Source organism: Ovis canadensis, chromosome 18 (genome assembly GCF_042477335.2).
Source record: "Ovis canadensis isolate MfBH-ARS-UI-01 breed Bighorn chromosome 18, ARS-UI_OviCan_v2, whole genome shotgun sequence".
NCBI classification, from domain to species: Eukaryota; Metazoa; Chordata; class Mammalia; order Artiodactyla; family Bovidae; genus Ovis; species Ovis canadensis.
This window is the reverse complement of record NC_091262.1, coordinates 17935730-17959261: the sequence shown is the minus strand read 5'-3', so window position 1 is coordinate 17959261 and position 23532 is coordinate 17935730. Positions and strand designations below refer to the sequence as shown.

Here is a 23532-nt window from a genome sequence, read left to right as displayed (position 1 = left end):
CCATGGCATCCTTCAAACCCTTACGCAGTGCTTGACACCAGGTTTTCATTATGTGTTCAGTGGATGGATGGAAGGAAGGAAGTTTTGGAAGATGGGTAAATGGACAGGACAGTCAAAGGGCTGCATATATGGATACATTGAAAGATGGACAGATAAATGTGCAGAAGGAAAGGTGATCATGTGTGTGGGTAGATGGATGGATGTATAGAAAGGTGGGAGGGAGGAAGGAAGGGAAAAAAGGACTGGAAGATAGATGGATTAGGGGACAGAATCATGGAAGGTCAGATGGTTGGTGGAATGTTTGGACAGGCAGAGAGAGGTGGATGGACTGGTGAACTGATGATTGCTTCCTTTGGGCAGAACCCACTTTTCCTTCTCTAATGTGTCTTCCCGCTCCCTCTCTGTCAGAGCCAGCTTGCAAGATCTGCTGGGCCCAGGCAGGGTGTCTGATTTGGCTTGCCTCTCTGCCCAGGTAGACATGTTCTCCTACGGGATGGTGCTCTACGAGTTGCTGTCAGGACAGCGGCCCGCACTGGGCCAGCACCAGCTTCAGATCGCCAAGAAGCTGTCCAAGGGCATCCGCCCGGTTCTGGGTCAGCCGGAGGAAGTGCAGTTCCATCGACTGCAGGCGCTTATGATGGAGTGCTGGGACACGAAGCCCGAAAAGGTACCTGGGGCCCTCGCAGCTCCTGCAGCTGGTGGAGGCTGTGGGTCTCCAGAGCACACCTGTGTGGTTGCCTGCCCACTCTTCACTGAGGGTCTAAAACAAATGGGCTCTTCTCTGCTCATCTCTCTTACGCAGATATATGTGTTACTCTGACACACCCAGTTCATTTTCTTTGTGTGAGTGTCACTCTCAGGAAAAACGAAGTTTCTTTTCCTCCCCAACTTTTTTTTTTTTTTTTTTTTAGTTTTTTATTTTTTAAATTTTAAAATCTTTAATTCTTACATGCATTCCCAAACATGAACCCCCCTCCCACCTCCCTCCCCATAACATCTTTCTGCCTCCCCAACTTTTATGTTACATCACCATGCACATAAAACAAGCCAACCCCTTTATAGCGGTATAGCCCCCAGGCAAGAGCCGTGCGAATGTACATATCTCTTTTTAAAGGAATGGGAAGAAAGTTTGCTCATGAGAAACAGGAGTCATAGTATCATTTTGAAGCTATCATTTTGTTTTTGGAAGAGATCAATGGTTTCAGGATTAAAACTCATTTATCAAATTAGATTTGGTCATTGAAAGTAAATGAGGTCTGAGAAAAATTCTTTCTACAACTGTGTGTCCCTGGACACAAGGGTTGGAATATCAGAGCTTATGCTCACCTGACCACCTGGTTTTGAGTTGCCATGGATAACGGTGACCCAGACACCTGGGAGGGTTTATTTCTGGTATCTGAAGTTGTTGTGGCTTCTTGTTTTGGTTGGGTCCTGAATAAGCAGATTCTGCTTCTTCCTGGTTTAAGACCCTTAGTTTTGAGGACAGGGTGGGCACTCATTTGGTTGTAAGTGACCCTCACTCATGACCCTGCGGGCCTGTCTCCCTCAGCGACCACTGGCCCTGGCGGTGGTGAGCCAGATGAAGGACCCGACCTTTGCGACCTTCATGTACCAACTGCCCTGCGGGAAGCAGACGTCCTTCTTCTCATCCCAGGGCCAGGAGTACATGGTGGTGTTCTGGGAAGGCAAGGAGGAGTCCAGGTAACGTGCGAGGCTTGCCATAACCTGCTGCTGTCAGAGTGGGGGCAGTGGTGGGTGGCGAGCAGTCGTGGATGGTGAGAGATGTTTAGTGAATGGTGAGTTGAAATCCTGATGGCGTCTGCTCAAGAGAGAAAGCAGTCCGCATGCATACAGACAAACACGTGTGGGTTTGTGAATAACAGAAGCAGAGAAAATGTGGTGTCTGCCTGGGACATAAGGAGCAGAGGTCAAGGAGGGTTATGTTTTAAGGTGGGAGTTACTTGCAGCTTGATGGCAGAGAAAATAAATGATGCTGGGGGCCAGGAAGAGAGAAGGGTGCTAGTGGAGGGGCTGAGTAGAGAGGAGGGAAGGGGCCCCTGGTCAAGCAGAAAGGGTGCCCAAATAGGGGTTCATGCTGCCGCCCACCCAACTTCCAGGCGCGTCTCTTCTTAGTGATGGGGCGGGAAGGACGAGGGCCTGGGGGAGAGGATTTCATATTCATTCAAGGAGAAGGACACCGAGGACAGGGATTTGGAAAGATAGCATCAGAGACTTTGCAGAAAAGCACATCCTGTGTGAGATGCTTCAGTCCTGGCCTCTCCCACCTACCTAGTGTGACACCTTCAGAAGCAGGAAAGCTTTTCAAGGCATGATCTAGGAAGCCTACTGCAAATATGTGCAGGTGCGCAAATCTGGTAAGGCGCAGATGAAGCAAAGCTTAAGATGCAATGAAATAAATGAGGACTTTGCCATTTTACTTAGGTCACTGTTGGTGTGGTTTTCATCAGGGTTTATGCCGCTGTGACGGAGCGTTCTGACCTAAGACATGCTCTGACAAACCATGCCCTAAGGAAAAAAGAAAAGTATATATGTAAACAGTGTATACCTAAATACCCATATCCATGTAAAAATGCATGTGTGTGTGTGTATATACACACAGTAATTATAATGGTGGTGGTAGTGTGTTGCTGTTTTAAGGCATTGCTTATAAACTATAGGGTAAAGTAAATGAGTAATTATATTGACGCTGTGCTTTGCAAATTGTGATATTTATCATGTAAAATATAAAAAATAGGTTAAATAAAACTTCTGTAGTTCTGAATTTAAATTGGATAGATTTGTGAGTATTTTACCTTTAAGAATAATGAACTCATATTTCCTAGCTCTGCCCATTGAAAAGGCCTAGAAACAATGCCAGTGAGACCCCCTAGGATGCAGATGGTCCTCTCTCAGGGCCAAGGGAACCAAAGCTTACTGGAGAAGTGCCTGACTCCAGATCTGGGGGAGGAAGTAAGCCTGAAACCCTGGACACCCTGACAACAAGGATGCCATCCGAGATGGTGAGGGTAGATCAAACGGACTCAGGATCAACCTGAAGAGGTTCCCATGGGCCAAAGACAGGGCAACAAGCCTCAGCAAGAATAAACATCTGCAATAAACTGAGACACATCAAATTGTTTAAGCTCACAAGTTTCTAATGCTACTTAGTAAAAAGTAGTAATTAAAAAGACTTTTTAATTTAAAAAAAACTCCTCATTTATCATCATTGGAGGCTCCTAGAGAGCAAACTTAATATTTTGAAAACTAGTCTGTCTGGAATGTGAGCTGTGCCCCAGGGTAGCTAGCAAAAGAGACGTTAGGAGGAAGTTTTTCTTTCTAGGGTAAATGAAGCTAGTAAATGGAGAAAGACACTAGAATTAGAATGGCAGTATTTTGTAATCCCTGTTGAAGTAACGGACGTGGGCAGTGACCATTAACGATCACAGAGGGAGCGAGATCCCAACATTGTGTGCCTCCCAAGAGAAGCGCACATCCTACTGAGGACGCCCTCTAGCCCAAGAAATCAGATGAAATCTAATCGAGACTCGAGGTGGGGAGCAGGGGAGTAAGGTGGATGATGCCCCGGGCTGCAGGAACTCCACAGGGCACCGCCTGTGTCTTCAGCATGTGACTTGCTCCCTGCTTGGAGAGAACAAGAAGGGAAGCCTAAAAAAGACTTGGAGACAAAAATCAGCAGAAATGCAGGCTTTCTTTCACTACCGATTCAAGTAAACTGAAAGCAATGATGAGAGAATTAGGGAAGTTGGAACACTGGACATTCGTGACATTAAGGAATTAGCATCTCTTAGGTGTGGTCATGCCCTGTGGTTAGGTTTCTAATTTTTTTTCCTAATAATTTTTTAGAGATAAATGCAGATAAAAGTTAGATAAAAAGATGATTTGGGGGACTTGCTTCATAAGAATCTGGGGAGAGAAAAAATGGATGGGGGCAGAAATAAACTGACATGGCCATAGAGTGGTAGGTCCTGAAGCTGGGTGATGAGCGCGGGGGCTGTGATACGCGCGCTGCAAAAGAGGAAGGGAGGGAGGAGCTGAGAGGGAGGGGCTGGGCGCTCTGGTTTGAATGACAGCACGTGGCAAGAGACGTAAAAGACGCAGGTTCGATCCCTGGGTATGGAAGATCCCATGGAGAAGAAAATGCCAACTCGCTCCAGTGTTCTTGCCTGGGAAATCCCATGGACAGAAGAGCCTGGCAGGCTACAGTCCATGGGGTCACAAAGAGTCAGACACGACTAAAGTGACTTAGCACATACATAGTTTTCAAACTCCTTCATAGGTACAGACAGCATCCTGATGCCACTAACGCTTTGGGGGACTGTCACACTCTCAGAAGACCAGGAAATACAGGCATACTGTCTATCGTGAAAATAAAGCCCTCTTACTATTAAAAGATATAAATGTACACATAAAACAAATTGAAATGCTCATCAGATATATAAATATAAAAATAAATCCCATTTTCCATATATATTTATTTTCTCAGCAGACTCTCAAAAATCTTTTAAACAAATAGAGAAAATCAGAAATTATTATCTGTTATTTCAGAGACTTTTACACATCAGTGGGAAAAAATACTAAAATCTCAGTCATAAAATAGGCAAGGAATATTTTTTAACAGTAGAACTTTCTAATAATCAAAGAAATATAAATTCAGCCTGCAAGATTCCTTTTTCCTCTCCTATTGGCAAGCTTTATTTTCAAACATGATAATGTAAACTGCTGAAGGTTGGTCATACCTTACTAGTGAGTATGTAAATTTGCACATCTGTCTGAAAAACAATTTGTTGATATGTTTTAAATGGCTTTGAGATACTCATGCCCTTTGACCCAGCATTTGCACACCTAGGAGCGGCAGAGCCTGGTGGGCTGCCATCTATGGGGTCACACAGAGTCGGACACGACTGAAGCGACTTAGCAGCAGCAGCAGCAGAGCCTTTCCCAGGGGTGCTGTGCTCGGCACTGCTTCTGGCATCGGCTCTGTCCCACCTCCCCACCGCCCCATGACGGTGCTTTCTTTACCGTCTCAGTGTTACAGACTCACCCACAGTATTGGAGACAGCACTGCCCAAAGCGGTAAAAGCTCATCTCCAGTGGGAAGGGAAAGGCCCCTGTGATGTGGGGAGGTTTTAAAAGCTCACCACCAGCCTGAAGAAGGGACACGCTCACTGAAGACAGAGCACGAAGGGCAGTGATCCTGGAAAGTGAGAGTGGAGGGGAAAATGAGACCGTCCTGAATGAGGGAGGAGAGGGGCACCAACTCAATGGACATGAGCTTGAGCAAACGCTGGGAGATGGTGAAGGACAGGGAGGCCTGGTGTGCTGCAGTCCACGGAGTGGCAAAGAGTCAATTAGCAATTGAACAACAACAAAGGGGTAAGAAGGAAGTGGGTACATGCAGAAAACAGGACATGCATAAAATTCTTGTTGGAGGGAATAGGGGAGTGTTATCCTGTAAGTTTCTCTATATTTTAATTTTTTCCCAAGTTAAATGTAGTTATTTATAATATCCTAGTTTTATGTTTTCAATGCATAGAAAAGACTGGAGAAAAGGGGGGTGTGGAATATAACTTTGAAGAAAGTGCTCATTTGCTGATTTTTCGTTCAACTCTATCATGTACAAATACACGTTATCAGTCAACCGTGGCAAGGGTTTCCAAAATTTGATGGCAGAAAAGTTTTACATTGAGAACTGCTAGCCACTCACTTGACTTATTCCCTCGGACTGCAGGACGGATCTGCAGGGACCCCTGCCCCAGCTGCAGTCTCCCCTGCAGCAGTGAGCACAGTGGGTGTTCATCAAGGGTGGTGGGGAGACAGAGGGCAATGTGGGGGGACATAGGGATGGGTGGGTGAGAGAAAGGCCCCCCTTTGTAAACAGCAGCTTGTGAGTTCTCAGGGCACTTATGCTTTTTTGAGGCCCACCCCCCTCACCCTCCCGCCCCACCCCATCTACTCTAGCTCACTCACCGTGTCTCTAGTGGACCTGATGTTCTCTGCTGGGGGCAGGGAGAGGACATGCCCAGGGAGGGGGCAAGGAGTGACTGTGGCGCACGTACAGCCTCCTGGTGTCCTTTCATGCAACTTTTTGAGCCGTCAGAGATCACAGAGAGAGGATCATTCTTCCTCTTGGGAATGCCTTTCTCAGCCTAAATGTTCAAGCATAACCAGGCAGGTAAACCAGGCTCTGCCGCAGCCTTGAGCCCGTCAGAACGTGCAGAATTGGACCCTGGGCTGGAAGGGGTAAGCAAGGCCCACAGCTGATGCCCTCCTCCAAGGCTGCTCTAGGCCTGCCCTCGGGAGGGGGGCCCGCGCTGACTGCACCGTCTTGCCGCTTGTAGGAACTACACGGTGGTGAACACGGAGAAGGGCCTTCTGGAAGTGCAGCACATGAGCTGTGCGGGAATGAAACTGAGCTGCCAACTCAAGATCCAGAACTCGCTGTGGACGGCCACTGAGGTAACTGCGCCCCTGTAGGGCTCTAATCGACGTGGGTAACTGCGGCCCCTGGTGGGGGTCGGGTCAGGTTTAGCAACAAAACAGGCAGGACACCCAGGCACATTTCGAACTTCAGATGGAGCCCCAGCCCACACTTACTCACCGGGCCGGCTCACCCGCCCGCTCCTGACTGGTGGCTGGGACGGAGCTTTGATGTGTCCAGTGCAGAGTCCCAGCAAGAGGGACTCACCCCGATGGGCTGGTGAAGTGACTGGGCTCCTTATAACACCACCTGCCTAACAGCAGATCCACTCAGCTCTGAGGCCTCTTGTTTTCATGTAAGAGGTCAGCAGAAGGCACAAGGAACTGTCTTTTGAGAACTCCAGAGAGGAATGCCACAAAAACAAATGATCTGAAGCTACTGGGCGGGAGAATATGAATTGGTGCCACCTTTCCAGATGGCAAGTATCGTTCAAATATGCATCAGAAATCTCAACAATATTCATGCCTTTGTAAGCCTTAGTAATTTCAGTTTTAAGAATTTGCTCTAAGGAAAAAACCAAGACATGCAAACACAGAAACACTCAGACAAGACAAGAGGGTAAGAATACTTATTCCAGTGTAACTCATAGTAGTGAAAATGAACAACTAAACATCTGACAGCACATCAGCCAAATTCTGGTGCACTCAAGTGATGGACACGCCTCATTCCCTAAGAGACCAGGGAGGAGAGGGCCTCTGCCCACACTCGTCGTCCTGGGAGGAGAGTGCAGAAACAGCGTAGCAGTGTGGTCCCACTGTTGTTGGGGATGCAGACACACACCAGTACACAGAGAAAACTGGAAGTCTGGGCCCCACATTTCAAAGGTGGCTTTCCCTGAAAATTGGATGGTGGTGTAGGCGATTTTATGTTTTTCTTTAGACTATTTTGTAGTGTTCAGAGTCTCTAAAAAGAGCAGAAATATGAAACCAGCCAATCAGAAGGCCTCGATAACTGTTACTTCCCTAGGGGTGGAGGGCCTCCTGAGGCCGCATGCACCCCGGGAGCTGGCAGGCCCGGTGCAGCCAGCTCTCACGCTAGCTGTCTCCTCTGCAGGACCAGAAGATTTACATCTACAGCCTCAAGGGCATGTGTCCGCTGAACACACCCCAGCGGGCTTTGGACACCCCGGCCATCGTCACCTGCTTCTTGGCGGTACCTATTATAAAAAAGGTGAGATAAGGAGGTGGGTCCACAGGTTTCTGGTTCTCTGTTGACTGTTCTGTTGGGCTGATAGGGAAGGGAGCAGAGCCATGCTCTTCTGGACTATCAGGCCTAGGTCACAGTCAGCTGTAGAGACAGGAGGCCCGGGCCATCCTTGGTGCCTCTGCATTTCTGAGAAGCTAAGTGTTGGCCGTTCAGTCGTGTCCAGCTCTTTGTGACCCCATGGACTGTAGCCCACCAGGTTCCTCTGTCCTTGAGATTCTCCAGGCAAGAATACTGGAGTGGGGTGCCATTTCCTCCTCCAGGGGATCGTCCTGACCCAGGGACTGAACCTGGGCCTCCTGTATTGCAAGCAGGTTCTTTACCATCTCAGCCACCAGGGAAGCTAGTGACCAGTAAAACTAAGGGCTAAGCGCAGGCAAGTGCCACAGCTCCAGCTGAAGATGCTTTTCTGGTACAGCTGGCATCCAGGAGCAGCTGCATGTGTGCCCTCTGAGAACCCGGCCCAGCACCCCCATAGCCAGTCAGTCCCCAGGCCCTGGCAGGCCCCCACCCCTGTTGGGTAGCCGTATCCCCGCCCCCTCCAGCTCTGCCTGCTGGAGGCAGCCAGAGCTGCCTAGACCTCACCATCCAGCCTAGACCTCAGTCCCTGTGTGTCCAGTCTGGCCCCAAAGACTCACCACCTCAGCTTCTAGCTTCTGCCTTTCTCAAGTGAATCGTGAGTAGTACCCGCCCCAGCCAGGATTCCGAGCGCTACTGCAGCTGAGATCAGACGGAGCCCACAGGCTGGCCCTGCCGCACCCCTCCCCACCCAGCACCACGTGCCCAGCAGGCCCTTCCCTCCAGAAGCGATCTGGCTGCTCACACCTCTTCTTATTCATTTCTGAAGATGAGGGCCATGAACCCCCACTCTGAGAAGCTGAGCCCCCCTTTCCCCAGCTCCTCGGTGACGTCCCCAAGGCTTCTCCAGCCTCTGGAACCCCTTTGTGGGCCCTGAGGCACTTGTTTGGGCAGCTCCCCACTCGAAGGGCCATTATTGGTGCAGCTTTGTTAAAACGAGTTGACTATCATCGTCTGATTCCAGTTTTCCCATCTGCAAAGTGGACGTAAAAGAGATGGTAAGGAGGGTCTCTGGGCACAGTGTACCTAAAGCCCTGGGCCAGCACACTGGGTAAATGAGAGCATTATTGCTACTTCCTGACAGTCGTGAACTACATACACTCTCCTCCCTACCCGCTACGGTTTCATTTCTTAAGAAAAAGAAACCCTGAAATCAATGTTAGAGTCAGTTGTGACTGTGGCCCCACAGGCGCGGCTGGGCGGCTCAGGACCCAGTTGCACTGAACCACAGAGCAGGACACAAAGTGCTGCTTAAGGCCATGGCTGGCCAGAGCCCCGAGCCGGGGCCCCGCCGCCCGCGTGGCCGGCAGGAACAGAGCCGGCTCTGTGCGGAGCCTCCCTGTCGGCGTGTCTGCACCCTCAGAGGACGTGCTGCCCCTTGGCCGCAGAGGGCAGACCCTGAATTCTTGCACGTGCGTGTCCACACCCAGCCGGGACGTGGGACTCGCCGCCTGGCTGGGGCCTGGAGCTGGGACTCAGAGAGAGACCTTGCTCCTGTTTGCTTTGGCTCTTTTCTGTCCTGGAATCCTGAAGATGGATTTTGATAAGCATTCTGAGGGCTGTTGATCTCGGGGCTGGTTCACTCATCGCCTTGGACAGCCTGCCTTCCCAGCTCCCGACAAGGAGGCTTTCTGCTGCTCGCTCTTGCTGGCTCAAGGCCGGGCCGCTGCCCTTTCCTGGCTCTGGCTTTGTGCTCCTGAACCCTTCCCGCCCCTCTCCCGGCCCACCTGGGCGCTGCTCTCTGCTCCCAGCTTTGCACAGACGCTCCAAGGCGCCTGGGGCTGGGCCCAGCGTTCAGCACCACCTCTGCCTGGTGACCTCTAGTGGTCGTAGCAGAACGCGTGCTTCACGGCAGGGCAGGGGCACCCTGAGGACCCCCTCGGTGTCGGCTGGACCACAGGCATTTCAGGGTAGACGTGGGAAGCAGGGCACGCGGCGTGGTGGCCACGAGGTGCCTCCGTTAGAGGACTTGGCTGGAAGTGACGTCTTCAAGACTTAGCTCAGCAGGCACCCGTTGGTACCTGAGCAGAAAGCTGGGGGGAGTCCTCGAGGTGGCTGGGAGTCAGCCCCTCCCTGTGTGGGCCGGCCCTGGGGGCAGGCACAGACCCAGGCCTGCTCTTGTGGAGCGCCGAGCGGGAGTCCTGGCCCCAAGGGGCACCCATAGCGTGAGTTTACGCAGCAGAGTTCAGGGGAAGGAGGGTACCACTGCCGCCTTGGAGGAGGCCTGGGGACAGAGGGGAAGGCTGCTCCCGCCTCCTGGCCTGGCAAGAGGTCCAGGCTCACCGAGGGTGGGCTGTCTGGTCCTAGCAGCACGCGGCCCTCGCTCCCAGGGATCTGCTCCCAGGAAGGAGGGCAGAGGCGGCTCTTCTGGGCCTGAGCCGCGCCTCTCTTGGGAGCACACCCGGAAGATCCTGCTGGCAGCCCCGGCCTTCGTTAGAAGCCGGGAGGTGCAGGCAGAAAGCGCGTGCTCACGGGGTGCCTGCAGGGGTGTGTTGGGCACACGCTGTCTCTCTCCTGGGATGCCCCAGCTGCAAGGGCATCAAGCACCTTGTCTTCCCCCCTCAGAACTCCCACCTGGTGCTGGCGGGCCTGGCGGATGGCCTGGTGGCGGTGTTCCCTGCGGCGTGGGGCGCCCCGGACTACGGCTGCTCCTACCTGTGCTCGCACACGGCCAACAGGGCCAAGTTCAGCATCCCCGACGAGGACGCCCGGCAGAACCCCTACCCTGTGACGGCCATGGAGGTGGTCAACAGCGGGTCCGAGGTCTGGTACAGCAACGGGCCGGGCCTGCTGGTCATTGACTGCGCGGCTCTGGAGATCCGCCGGCGGCTGGAGCCCTACGTGGCGCCCTCGGTGGTCACGTCGGTGGTGTGCGGCTCGGAGTGCCGTGGCGAGGAGGTGGTGTGGTGCCTGGATGATAGGGCCAACTGCCTGGTGCTGTACCACTCAGCAACCTACCAGCTGTGCGCCCGCTACTTCTGCGGGGACCCCAGCCCCCTAGGGGATGTGTTTCCCGTGTGCCCGATGGGCCCGCCGCCCCTGGACAGCCCCGCGGCCAGTCTGAGGGAGCCCGTGAGGGGCTCCATTGCTGACGTGAGCTTCATGTTCAGCGAGGAGCTGGGCACGCAGATCCTCAGCCACCAGGACTCGCTGACTGACTACTGCTCCCTGTCCTCCTGCTCTGCGGCCTCGCCGCACCCCGCGCCCACAGCCCTGTCCAGCCTGCCCTGCTCCCCGGCCAGCTCTGCCAGCTTGCCCTTCTCTGCTGACTGCGAGGACACCAGCCAGCTGCCTGAGCCTGCTGTGGGCTCCAATAGGTCGGCGCATGACCTGAGCCCCGTGGACGGAGAGGCATTCAGCCAGCACCTGCAGGCTGTGAAGATCCTCGCCGTGAAAGACGTCATCTGGGTCCCCAGGTAGGTGTCCTGCAGGGGTGTCACCCTGCGCCCTCTCTGCTCTTGCTTTGGGGCCAGGGTGCAGGGAACCTTCAAGTACAGTCAGATGCATCAGGGGCCGCCTTTCTCTCCTGGAACTGGAGGGCTCCCTTTAGCAAACCTAAGAAGGCCTGCACAGAAGCCTGTCGGCCCACCAGAGCTCAGGGCACCAGAGAGGAGAGCCGTGGTCGGGTTTCCGACCGGGAAAGGGCTTCTCACCCAGCTCTGGGGCCCTCTCGGTAACCCGATCCATTTGCTGAAGCTGAGTCTGTTTCCCTGCCTTTCTGCACACCCGCTCCATTTCCCCTTGGAGAGCACAGCCCTGGACAAACGGTTCCCCTGCGGGGTTTTGGTTTCTTAGGCGAGGTGGAGATATCATCGTCATTGGCCTGGAGAAGGAGGCAGGAACTCAGCGGGGCCGCGTGATTGCTGTCTTGAAAGCCCGAGAGCTGACTCCGCACGGGTAAGATGGAGGGCAGCTATGTGGGGGCCAGGCTGTAGCTTAGGGAATCGAGGCCCCGCTGCCACCTCCCTGCGTGATGGCCATGGCCCTTCCATCCTCTACCCAAAACCGACAGCATCCAGCCCTGTCAGCAGAGGCAGAGGAGGAGCAACACAGAGTCTGCGGGAGGCAGCTCCCAGGGGATCAGCAAATGCCAGCTGAACTGGGCATCAGTCACAGTCATGGCTACCTTTCCTGGGGGGCCCCGTGCACCTGTGGACCCCTGCCCCGCCTGAGGTAGCCTGCAGAGCCCCAGCTCAGCTGCAGTCGCAATGGGGATCCAAGTGGTCCCCCACTCTTTCTGCCAAGCAGGGGAGCCCTCCTGAGGAGTCTCCTCCCACTGGGCACCAAGTGGAGCCACGCTGCCAGGCCACACCAGCCTTCACCACGTCCGGGCCCGCCATGCCCATTCCTGGGCTCAGCTGTACTTGCCCACCGTCAGGAGGCAGGCCAGACGCCACCATAGGATGCCTGTCGGACCCTGCCCGCCTGGCTGTACTGACGCAAGGCTGGTCCAGCCAGTGTTCCTGGGGCTGTCAGGCAGTCCGCACCGTCCACACCCCTCACTGGGCTGAGTCCCACGCGCTTTTCTCCCTTATGGAGAAATCACATTCAGCCCATTTTCCCCAGAGCAGAACAATGATGGAGATGTACATGGCCCCTGGGCCGGCGGCCCTTGCCCTACCCGTGGTTCTGGAGGCTGGAGCTGGATTTGCTCCTGAGTGCTGGCTGAGTGTGGGGGCAGTGGTCCCCAGGTCCCAGGTCAGGCTTCCAGGGGAGCAGGTGTGTCCATACAGCCCAGGCCTGTTGACCTCAGAGTGCCCACCATCAGTGCCCTTGACTTTTCCCCTGCCGTTGTTTTTCCCCCAAAGATGATAGGTTTACCAAGAGCAGGCACCCTCACTGCAGGGAGAAAGCAGCCCAGGCAGCCAGCAAAAAGAAGGCCGTAGCTTGAGCCCGCCAGACACATCTTGGGCCGTAGCTTGAGCCCATGTCTCAGATGCGTCTGAGACATTTAGTCCCTTGGCAAATAGCTACCGAGTGCCCGAGACACGCAAGGCCTACAAGAGCAGATTCCTGTACACATCCCAGTTTACATGCTGGCCTTGGTGCCATCAGGCCGCACAGGCAGAGGGAGGAGAGGCTGGCAGTGTCTGCTCAGAGTGGGGCACATGGCCTGCAGAGGCCCAGAAGGAAATGTGTAGGGTGTGCCCGGGTCATGCCGAACTTGCTTTTAAAAATGTTCATAGTTTGGACTTGGCACAGGTTTTCTGTCTAGTATATTCCCCTATATTTTCTAGGCATGTGGAAACATAATAAGAGAGAAGAATCATACCCCTACTGAGTGGCAAGGAAATTGAGTTAAAGCTTAAAACCTGTCATAGACCATTGATAAGCAAGAACTGTTAGATAGAATTGATCATTGCAGCCTCTCTCAGCATCTGCAGGGGCACTGATTGCAGGACTCCTACAGATACAAAAGTCCAAGGATGCTCAAGTCCTCATATATGAAGTGATATGATATAGTCAGGGGATTCCCAGGTGGCCCAGTGGAAAAGAATCTGCCTGCTAATGCAGAAGGCACAGGTTCAATCCCTGGGTCAGGAAGATCCCCTGGAGGAGGAATTGGCAAGCCACTCCAGTATTTTTGCCTGGAGAATCCCCAGAACAGAGGAGCCTCGTGGGCTACAGTCCATGTGGTCACAAAGAGTCCAACATGAATGAGCAACTAAGCACACACAAGGACACACAGTCAGCCCTCCATATCCAAGGATGCCAAACTCGTAGACACGGAAGGCTGACCATTTTTTCTGGACATGTTGGGGTCTGAGGTATGTTAGGGAGGATACCTGCTCTGAGGCGAAGCTGAAATGATGCCCCTTTTTAGGCTTTAGAAAGACTGCCCACATGCTAGACCACCAGACAGAGAGGCACATCGCTGGTGGCAGACTGGGGTGCACAGATGCCCCCTTAGCCAGTCTCTGTCCTCTGAGGAGCTGCAGGGTGAGGGTCGCCACCCTGATCAAGCAGGAACTCCTGTGGGTTTTCTCAGACCCCTTCTCTCCGCAGGATTCTCACGGATGCTGCCGTGGTGGCAAAGGACACGGTTGTGTGCGGCTTTGAGAATGAAAATCTGGAGTGGTGCCTGGCTGTCTGGAGGGGCTGGGGCACGCAGGAGTTTGACATTTTCTACCAGTCCTACGAGGAGCTGGGCCGGCTGGAGGCCTACGTGCGGAAGAGGAGGTGATTCCTGTGGGGCAAGCGTTCCCTGAACATGTCCAGCATGGGCCTGCAGTCTGAGCCCTCTGCCTGTAGCCCGCAGCCCTCTGCCTGTAGCCCGCAGCCCTCTGAGGACCCGGCAGGCAGGCTGGGTTGTCCTCCAAACCACTTGCTGCTAAGAAGTGCTGAGAAGACCCCACCACACCGGAGGTTTAAGGGTTCTCCTGTTCCAGGACACAGTCCTCTGGGTACCTGCTCCCCCCACCCCCCCACCATACTGGTTTTACAGCCCAAGGGAAGGCAGTGGGCAGAACTGATTGGGCCCCTGCCCCCTCTGTCCACTCTCAGGGCTGGGCCTGGCTGGCCTCGTGGGCCTCCCCACTTTCACCCCCAGGCCTGGGGTGGAATTACACTAGGGCCCTCAGTCGGGGAGCAGCTCAGGGCAGGGAGGGAGGAGGGCTGTGATCCCTGCCCCTTCCCCTGGCAGCTCCCCGGCTCTCAGCACGTTTCTCAAGCTCCCGGGTCCCCGGGGCCTGGGGCCCCGCTTGGGCAGGCGGAGATCAGATGTCTCCCGCTTGGGAAAGCCTGTGTGTGAAAAGCCTCAGAAGGACCCCAAGAGGAGCACTGCCTGGCGTGGGGATGAATGGGCTCCTTTAAGTGACGGGCCAGGAAGCCAAGAGCCGCACAGGGCGGAGCGCGCCTTCGCTGCTGCATTCTTCTTCTGCCGACAAAAGGCAGGAGAGACTCCATCCATCAGCGGGACTTGAGAAAGGGCCTGTGTTTACAGCTTTGTGAAATAAACTCGGACACAGCTGCAGCATAAGCCCTATTTGTTTGCACATAATAAGCTTTTCTATTACTTTAAGTCATATCTCAATGGTTAGACCTCTTATTGTGAAATCACATTATATCAAATTATCTATTTGCCAAACAGTACAGCAGAAGAAAAAGAAACAGTGAAATTGTCAAAGGGGGATGTGTGGGTGTGACAGCAAGAACTTCCACAAGGGATGCACACACTTGTGTGTGCACACGCATGCATCCGTGTTCACGGCGTCACTAAGAGTAACTGAGGCTGCTTAACCCAGCACAGGAGTGGGAACCTGAGATCACCCTCCAGTGCAAACTGTTGACTTTTTTCTAAAATTAAATTATAAAAATCAAACTTTAGGTTTTGCTGGGGTATGTAGGCAAATGTGATTCCTTTTATCTGAAAATAAACAGACTCTCAAGAATGAAGTCACAGCTTCTGTCTGTGGAGCAAACACAGTAACAGTCGGAGCATGTTCCACCCGGCCCACTTGCTGCCCTGGCAGGAGGGGCGTGCCCTCCGGGCTCATGTGCCCCCAGCAATTTCTGTGGGCAGAGACTGGCTCTATCAGTCTCCCCGCTTGCTTTCCATGGCCTCAGGAGGACTGGAGTCTGAGCCTCCAGCCCGCGTCCCTGCCGTTCACCCCTAGCAGGGACTCAGAGGTTACCGCTCCCCCGTCCTGCCGTCTCCACACCGCTTGGCTGCCTAGTTAACTTCTCAAATGCAAACCAGGCCCTGTGCCTCCTCTCCCAAACCTTTGCTCCACCTCACTTGTGGCTGGACTGCTCTGTGGCCCTCAGGAGCCCCGGGTTGGGTCCCAGCCTTCCCCTCCGCCCTCGCCCAGCCCCAGGATGGTGACAAGCTGCAGTCAGCTTGGCCCGTGTTCTCGAGAGCCAGCTGGGAGGTCTTCTCCACCAAAGTTAGAAATCGTATGGAAGTGGTTCATTAACCTGAATACCTTAAACTTAAAAACTTAAATGGAAAATTTTCTACAAACTAAAAAGATAAGCAGTCAATTGAGGGGAAATATTTGTAACAAAAAGAGACAAGTAGTTGGTTGATCCTTTAAGCAAAAAGTTTGTAGCTGTTGCTGAAAAAGAGAAAACTCAAGAGGAAAATGGGTAGAAGACATAAACAAGACTCAGCCTGACCCAACAGTAAGGCAACAGTTGTGGAGACAACGATGAAATGCTGGGCTTGCGACACTGTGGAGACGCCTGAGTAGGGCTTGAGAAGAATCCGTGAGGGCTGACTTGGCAGGAGCCCTCCCCCGCCTCCCTGGTCCTCACTGGAGCACCAGGGCAGGGCCCTCACACCGGGGGAGAGGGGCAGCGAGGCCCTGGGCAGTGAAGGGGGAGCTGCCCGCCACACCAGCCCCAGCTACCTCCCTTTGGGCTCTTTGTCATGTCACAGGCAAGGAGAGTGTTTTGTTGTATAAGCATTGTCCTGCTCTCTGTTAACCCGGAGCCAAATGCAATTCAGATGTATTTGCTACTGGCCAAAGCAAAGCCCCGAGACCTAACAGGTGATGCTCTGGAGCTGACCCTAACAAGCATCTGTTCAAGTTTGGGCAGAGACCTGAGCAACGGCGGACTGGAACATTCTGTGGCCGGCCATGCCAAAGCTTACTTCTGCATTATGAGCACTGCGCACGACTTGGCCTGTAGATCTTGTCCCTGGAACAACCACAGGTACAGAGGGAGGTCTGGGGCTTCAACCTCCTTCCCAAAGGCCAAAAGTAAGGGTGTGACATCTGTAAGTTTAAACCCTCCACCCTAGGCAAGCTACCCTAGTCCTGTGGCTCTGGTTTCTCCTCTGTGAGATGGCCATGACATGTCTTACCCCACCAGGGTTGGCTGGGGACCAAGAGAGACAAACACGTGACAGTCCAGTCTCAGCCCTGACCCAGGGCCAGGACTGCCTCCTGGCCCCTGGTCATGACCACCATCCCACCCAGGACTCTCACCCAGCACACACACAAGTCCTCTCTGAGAACTGCTCCAGGGAAACACGGCTCTGTCTCTGTGAAATAGCCCAACTGCAAACGTAAATCTCCTGGGACTTCCCTGGTGGTCCAGTGGCTAAGACTGTGTGCTTCCAATGCAGGGTACCCGAGTTCAATCCCTGATCAGGCAATCAGATCCCACGTGCCACAACTGAGAGTTCCACCCCACAGCTGAAGATCCTGCGTACTACAACTAAAGATCCCCAATGTTGCAACTGAGACTCGGCACAGCCAAGTAAATGTTTTAAATTTTTAAAATAAATCTCTTTTTTTCTGAAGTATTCAGAAGACTTTTACTAACACCTTTGCTTGAGAATTGGGTTAGGGTGTAACACACATCACAGTAGATGAAAGCTGATGTATGGGTGTAAGAAGGCAATAGGAATCCCATTGGGAACACACGCTTTAAAAATGAAATAGAAGTAATGATAGGCACATAAATAAAATTTTAAAATTTCCCCTTTGCCCTCCATGGGCTGTGCCATCCTCTGGGCCGTCACTGTGTTCCCTGCTCTTCTGGGCCTGGGGTCTGCCTGCACATTCTACCCCCAGCCTTCAGGAGAGGCCATGGGACTAGTTCTAGCAGGGTGCGTGGAAGGGTTGCCCATCACGTGGGGTGAGAGCACTGGGTTGTCCCTGTGAGACTCTCCAGGGAGCTCTCCACTCGGTCCCCAGGATCTGCAGCTAGAGCTGGTGCTTGTTCGATCAGCTTGAGTTGCTAAGAGGTGACACGGAGTGTCCCAACACTCCACCACACACACAGAGCAAGAGCAAGACATGAGCTTTGTGGTTGTCACCCAAGTTCACCTGGCCATGCTGCTTGATACTAACCGCTGATGCCTCACCCCCTCCACACCCACCCCCAGCACACTCACACAGGGCTCTCGTGCCCTCAGGCCAGCCTCTGTAGTGCTGTTCTCTCTGCCCTGCTCTCCCAGACTGAGAACTTCTCGAGGAAGGGGACAGGGAATTGAGATCCAAATCAGCAAAAGCCTCATCCTGAAAGAAAAGGAAAACATGGAGGTGGAGTACCATAATTCGTGAAACATGAACCATCCACGTGGTCTCATAACCGTCAGTGTAGAAGACCAAGAGTTCAGACCTGTAGTTGCCTTGAGAGGTGAATCAGATGGCTAGGATGGACTTTTTATATCATGAGTGTTACTTACTTTAAAAAATCAAAACTAGTATATAAAATCATCAAAAGCATTTTGGAGCCCCGTTATTAAAAGTGGCCATTTCATACTTCACCATCCTCACGTACGCGTCGCCACCCTCACGCGTCGCCATCCTCACGTACGCGTCGCCATCCTCACGTACGCGTCGCCATTCTCACGTGTGCGTCGCCATTCTCACGTATACGTCACTATTCTCATGTATGCCCCTGGATCTTAAATCTGGACCTATGGCATTTCTCCACTGAAGGGTAGCAGGGCTCTTCTTCAGAAGGCCGCTGATTACATCTCGACACACACTCACACACGTCCACACACACTCACACACGTCCACACACGCATATGCAAAAATATGTGCACACAAACACACATTAGCATACACATACTACTTAGAATGGGCCTGAGGCAAGTTGGGTATCCAAGGATTTCAGGGACAGTGTTTAAAGGGTAAAGGAGCCCGCCATAAAGGGGATTACTCTGGCTGAGTGCTGATGGTTCATTACCTAGTTAATTGAAATAGTGCAAGCGTTAGTAACCACTGACCGAAACCACCTGCGTAGCCGGGCACAATCATAATCACTTGTAAGCGTTGTCTTGCAATCAGAGGTCCCAGGAAGGAACAAGGCGCTGCCACAAGAAAACAGGAGTTGGAAGGCGCCAAAAGGTCAGTTTTCATTCCAATCCCAAAGAAAGGCAATGCCAAAGAATGCTCAAACTACCTCACAATTGCACTCATCTCACACACTAGTAAAGTAATGCTCAAAATTCTCCAAGCCAGGCTTCAGCAGTACATGAACTGTGAAATTCCAGATGTTCAATCTGGTTTTAGAAAAGGCAGAGGAACCAGAGATCAAATTGCCAACATCTGCTGGATCATCGAAAAAGCAAGAGAGTTCCAGAAAAACATCTATATCTGCTTTATTGACTATGCCAAAGTCTTCGATTGTGTGGATCACAATAAACTGTGGAAAATTCTGAGAGAGATGGGAATACCAAACCACCTGATCTGCCTCTTGAGAAACCTATATGCAGGTCAGGAAGCAACAGTTAGAACTGGACATGGAACAACAGACTGGTTCCAAATAGGAAAAGGAGTACGTCAAGGCTGTATATTGTCACCCTGCTTATTTAACTTCTATGCAGAGTACATCATGAGAAATGCTGGGCTGGAAGAAGCACAAGCTGGAATCAAGATTGCCCAGAGAAATATCAATAACCTCAGATATGCAGATGACACTACTCTTATGGCAGAAAGTGAAGAGGAACTAAAAAGCCTCTTGATGAAAGTGAAAGAAGAGAGTGAAAAAGTTGGCTTAAAGCTTAACATTCAGAAGACGAAGATCATGGCATCTGGTCCCATCACTTCATGGGAAATAGATGGGGAAACAGTGTCAGACTTTATTTTTGGGGGCTCCAAAATCACTGCAGATGGTGATTACAGCCATGAAATTAAAAGATGCTTACTCCTTGGAAGGAAAGTTATGACCAATCTAGATAGCATATTCAAAAGCAGAGATATTACTTTACCAACAAAGGTCCGTCTATTCAAGGCTATGGTTTTTCCAGTGGTCATGTATGGATGTGAGAGATGGACTATGAAGAAAGCTGAGCGCTGAAGAATTGATGCTTTTGAACTGTGTTGTTGGAGAAGACTCTTGAGAGTCCCCTGGACTGCAAGGAGATCCAACCAGTCCATCCTAAAGGAAATCAGCCCTGGGTTTTCATTGGAAAGACTGATGCTGAAGCTGAAACTCCATTACTTTGTCACCTCATGCGAAGAGTTGACTCACTGGAAAAGACTCTGATGCTGGGAGGGATTGGGGGCAGGAGGAGAAGGGGATGACAGAGGATGAAATGGCTGGATGGCATCACCAACTTGATGGACATGAGTTTGAGTGAACTCTGGGATTGTGATGGACAGGAAGGCCTGGCGTGCTGTGATTCATGGGGTTGCAAAAAGTCAGACACAACTAAGCGACTGAACTGAACTGAAAAAGGAGGGGGTTTGGCATGTTCTACCAACATCCCAGAATCCTTCTTGCTGGAATCTATCTTGGTTGAGATATGTGCAACCACCAGGAAGGACCTCGAGTCAGAGTAGGAGCCAAGCAAAGTGACTGACCAGAGACACCCTGGAAATTAACCCTTTTACCAATGAATAAAACCCGAGAGAGACTGCAAACCATGGGGCAGAGCAGTTCCCTGCGCTCCCCCGCCTCACTGCTCTCTGCTTGGATGCTCCTTCCCAATAAAGCCTTTTGCTTTGTCAGCACGTATGTCTCCTTGGACAATTCATCTCCCAGGGTCAGACAGGAGTCCACCTTCAGGCCCTGGAAGGAAGGGGTCATCCTTCCTGCAACACAAGTTGTAAAAAGTTGGAACGATACCAAAAAAGAGAAGTTATTTAGAAACTGTAAATTGTAGTTGTAATTTCAAAGATATGTATAATTTCTAATAGATACAAGGGATTAGATCTGATTAGACAGAATGCCCAAAGAACTATGGACAGAGGTTCATAACATTGTACAGGAGATGGTGATCAAAACCATCCCCAAGGAAAAGAAATGCGAAGAAAAGCAAAATAGTTGTCTGAGGAGGACTTACAAATAGCTGAGACAAGAAGGAAGGATATACCCATCTGAACAGAGAATTCCAAAGAATAGCAAGGAGAGATAAGAGAGCCTGCCTAAAGTAAAAAAAAAAAAAAAAAATGCAAAGAAATAGAGGAAAACAATGGAATGGGAAAGACTAGAGGTCTTTTCAAGAAAATTAGAGATACCAAGGGAACATTTCATGCAAAGATGGGCACAGTAAAGAACAGATACTGTATGGGTCTAACAGAAGCAGAAGATATTAAGAAGAGGTGGCAACAATACACAGAAGAACTGTACAAAAAAGATCTTCACGACCCAGATAACCATGATGGTGTGATCGTTCACCTAGAGCCAGACATCCTGGAGTGTGAAGTCAAGTGGGCCTTAGGAAGTATCATTACAAAAAAAGATAGTGGAGGTGATGGAATTCTAGCTGAGCTATTTCAAATCCTAAAAAATGATGCTGTTAAAGTGTTACACTCAATATGCCAGAAAATTTGGAAAACTCAGCAGTGGCCACAGGACTGAGAAAGGTCAGTTTTCATTCCAATCCCAAAGAAACTCAATGACAAAGAATGTTCAAATTGCTGCACAACTGCACTCATCTCACACACTAGCAAAGTAATGCTCAAAATTCTCCAAGTGAGGCTTCAACAGTATGTGAACTGAGAACTTCCAGATGTTCAAGCTGGATTTAGAAAAGGCAGAGGAACCAGAGATCAAGTTGCCAACATCCGTTGGATCATAGAAAAAGCAAGATAATTCCAGAGAAACATCTACTTCTGCTTCATTAACTAGGTTAAAGCCTTTGTGTGGATCACAACAAACCAGAAAATTCTTCAAGAGATGAGAATACCAGACCACTTTACCTGCCTCCTAAGAAATCTGCATGCAGGTCAGGAAGCCACAGTTAGAACTGAACATGGAACAGTGGACTAGTTCTAAATTGGGAAAGGAGTACATCCAGGCCATATGTTGACAACTTGCTTATTTAACCTATATGCAGAGTATATCATGCAAAATGCTGGATCAGATGAAGCACAAGCTGGAATCAAGATTGCAGGGAGAAATACCAAAAACCTCAGATATGCAAATGACACCACCCTTATGGCCAAATGAGAAGAGGCACTGAAGAGCCTCTTGGTGAAAGTGAAAGAGAAGAGTGAACAAGTTGGCTTAAAACTCAACATTTACAAAACTAAGATCATGGCATCCAGTCCCATCACTTCATGGGAAATAGATGAAGAAATGATGGAAACAGTGACAGACTATTTTGGGGGCTCCAAAATCACTGCAGTTGGTGATTGCAGCCATGAAATTAAAAGACACTTGCCCCTTGGAAGGAAAGCTGTGCTAAACCTAGACAGTGTTTGAAAACCCTCTATGTGTAAAAAGAGCCTCTGTTTCCACATCACTTTGCCGACAAAGGTCTGAATAGTTAAAGCTATGGTTTTTCCAGTAGACATGTACAGATGTGAGAGCTGGACAATAAAGAAGGCTGAGCATCAAAGAATTGATGCTTTTGAACTGTGGTGCTAAAGAAGACTCTTGAGAGTCCCTTGGACTGCAAGATCAAACCAGTCAATCCTAAAGGAAATCAACTCTGGATATTTATTGGAAGGACTGATGCTGAAGCTCCAATACTTTGGCCACCTGATTTGAAGAGCCAGCTCATTGGAAAAGACCCTGATGCTGGGAAAGATCGAAGACAAAATGATAAGGGTGCAGAAGAGGATGAGATGGTTAGATAGCATCACGCACTTAATGGACACAAATCTAAGCAAACTCCAGGAGATAGTGAAGGACAGGGAGCCTGGTGTGCTGTGGTCCATGAGGTCTCAGAGTCCGACATGACTTAGTGACTAAACAAGAATAACAACAAAGGATGAAGACTGTTTTCCAGGAGAACCAATCACATAATCCACGTAATTAGAGGGTTGGAACTTTCAGTCCCACTTCCTGACCTCCAGGGAGAGGAGATGAGTTAGAGTTTGAATTGATCAGGAATGACCAACGATTTAATCATTGTACCTATATAATAAAATCTCCATAAACACCCCAAAAGACAGATTTGAAGAGCTTCTCCCTATGGTGAACATATGTAGATTTGTGGAGGGTGATGCACCCAGAGAGGGCACTCACACTCCTTCCCCATTCCTTGCCCTAGGTATTTCTTCGACCTGGCTGTTCTTGAGTTATATCCTTTTACAATAAACTCATAATCTAGTAAGCAGTATGTTTCTCTAAGTTTTGTGAGCCACTTTAGTGGGGCTCACTGGAATCTCCAGTCTATAGCCAGTCAGTTAGAAGCACAGATGATGACTTGGACTTGGATTGGCATGTGAAATGTGTGTCAAGGGCAGGGCAGTCTTGTAGGAATCTGACACTATCTCTGGGTAGATAGTGTCAGGTTTGAGTTGAATTGTAAGACCTCCAGCTGATTTCAGAGAATTACTTGGTGGTGTATGGAAATTTTCTTCTCCCTTATTTGGGTTGAGTGTGAAACCCACACACTGCAATGTTAGGAAGGCTCAGAAACCACAAGAAGAACTATGACTAAGTTGAATATGAAGATGACTAAGAAGAAGGTTAGTGTGGAACAAGGAAGAAGAATGTGGCTCCAAGGCAGTAGGTAGCATTTGGGGCACAGCTTTATAGTTAGGGCAGCACTTGATTGTATAGCCTTTGTAGCATTTCATATATGTTTGCCTGTTTCTTAGCACTGAAGGTAATCTAGTATTTTAGACTTTGATTTTAACTGTTTATAAGTGGGATTCAATAAAATTTTAAATAGTGTTCAATTGGAGAAAATTGTCAATACTCTGGTGTTATGTGTCAGATATATAAGAAGTGTATTCATATTTAGAGATGGGTTATTGTTTCATGTTTAATAGATTCACAAGCCAGATAAATTGGGCATCAGCAATGTACAGACAGTAACATGAAAGCCCAACAGCATGCCCACAGCCTGGTTCCCAGCCTTGCACCCAGGAAATGCGCATGATCCCAGA

The 23532-nt window shown here is 50.7% G+C and overlaps 1 protein-coding gene across 3 annotated transcripts in view; it reads left to right on the top strand.

Moving 5' to 3' along the window:
• Positions 1-15175, top strand: part of LRRK1 (leucine rich repeat kinase 1) — a 142934-nt gene extending 127759 nt beyond the window's left edge. For all 3 annotated transcript variants that reach the window (XM_069559118.1, XM_069559116.1, XM_069559117.1), the window contains 7 exons: positions 473-667; positions 1550-1701; positions 6360-6477; positions 7553-7669; positions 10346-11196; positions 11576-11677; positions 13787-15175. In XM_069559118.1, coding sequence (XP_069415219.1) covers positions 473-667; positions 1550-1701; positions 6360-6477; positions 7553-7669; positions 10346-11196; positions 11576-11677; positions 13787-13964 — 1713 coding nt within the window. In that variant the 3' untranslated portion in view covers positions 13965-15175. The remainder of the gene's footprint in view (positions 1-472; positions 668-1549; positions 1702-6359; positions 6478-7552; positions 7670-10345; positions 11197-11575; positions 11678-13786) is intronic.
• The last annotated feature ends 8357 nt before the right edge of the window (positions 15176-23532 follow it).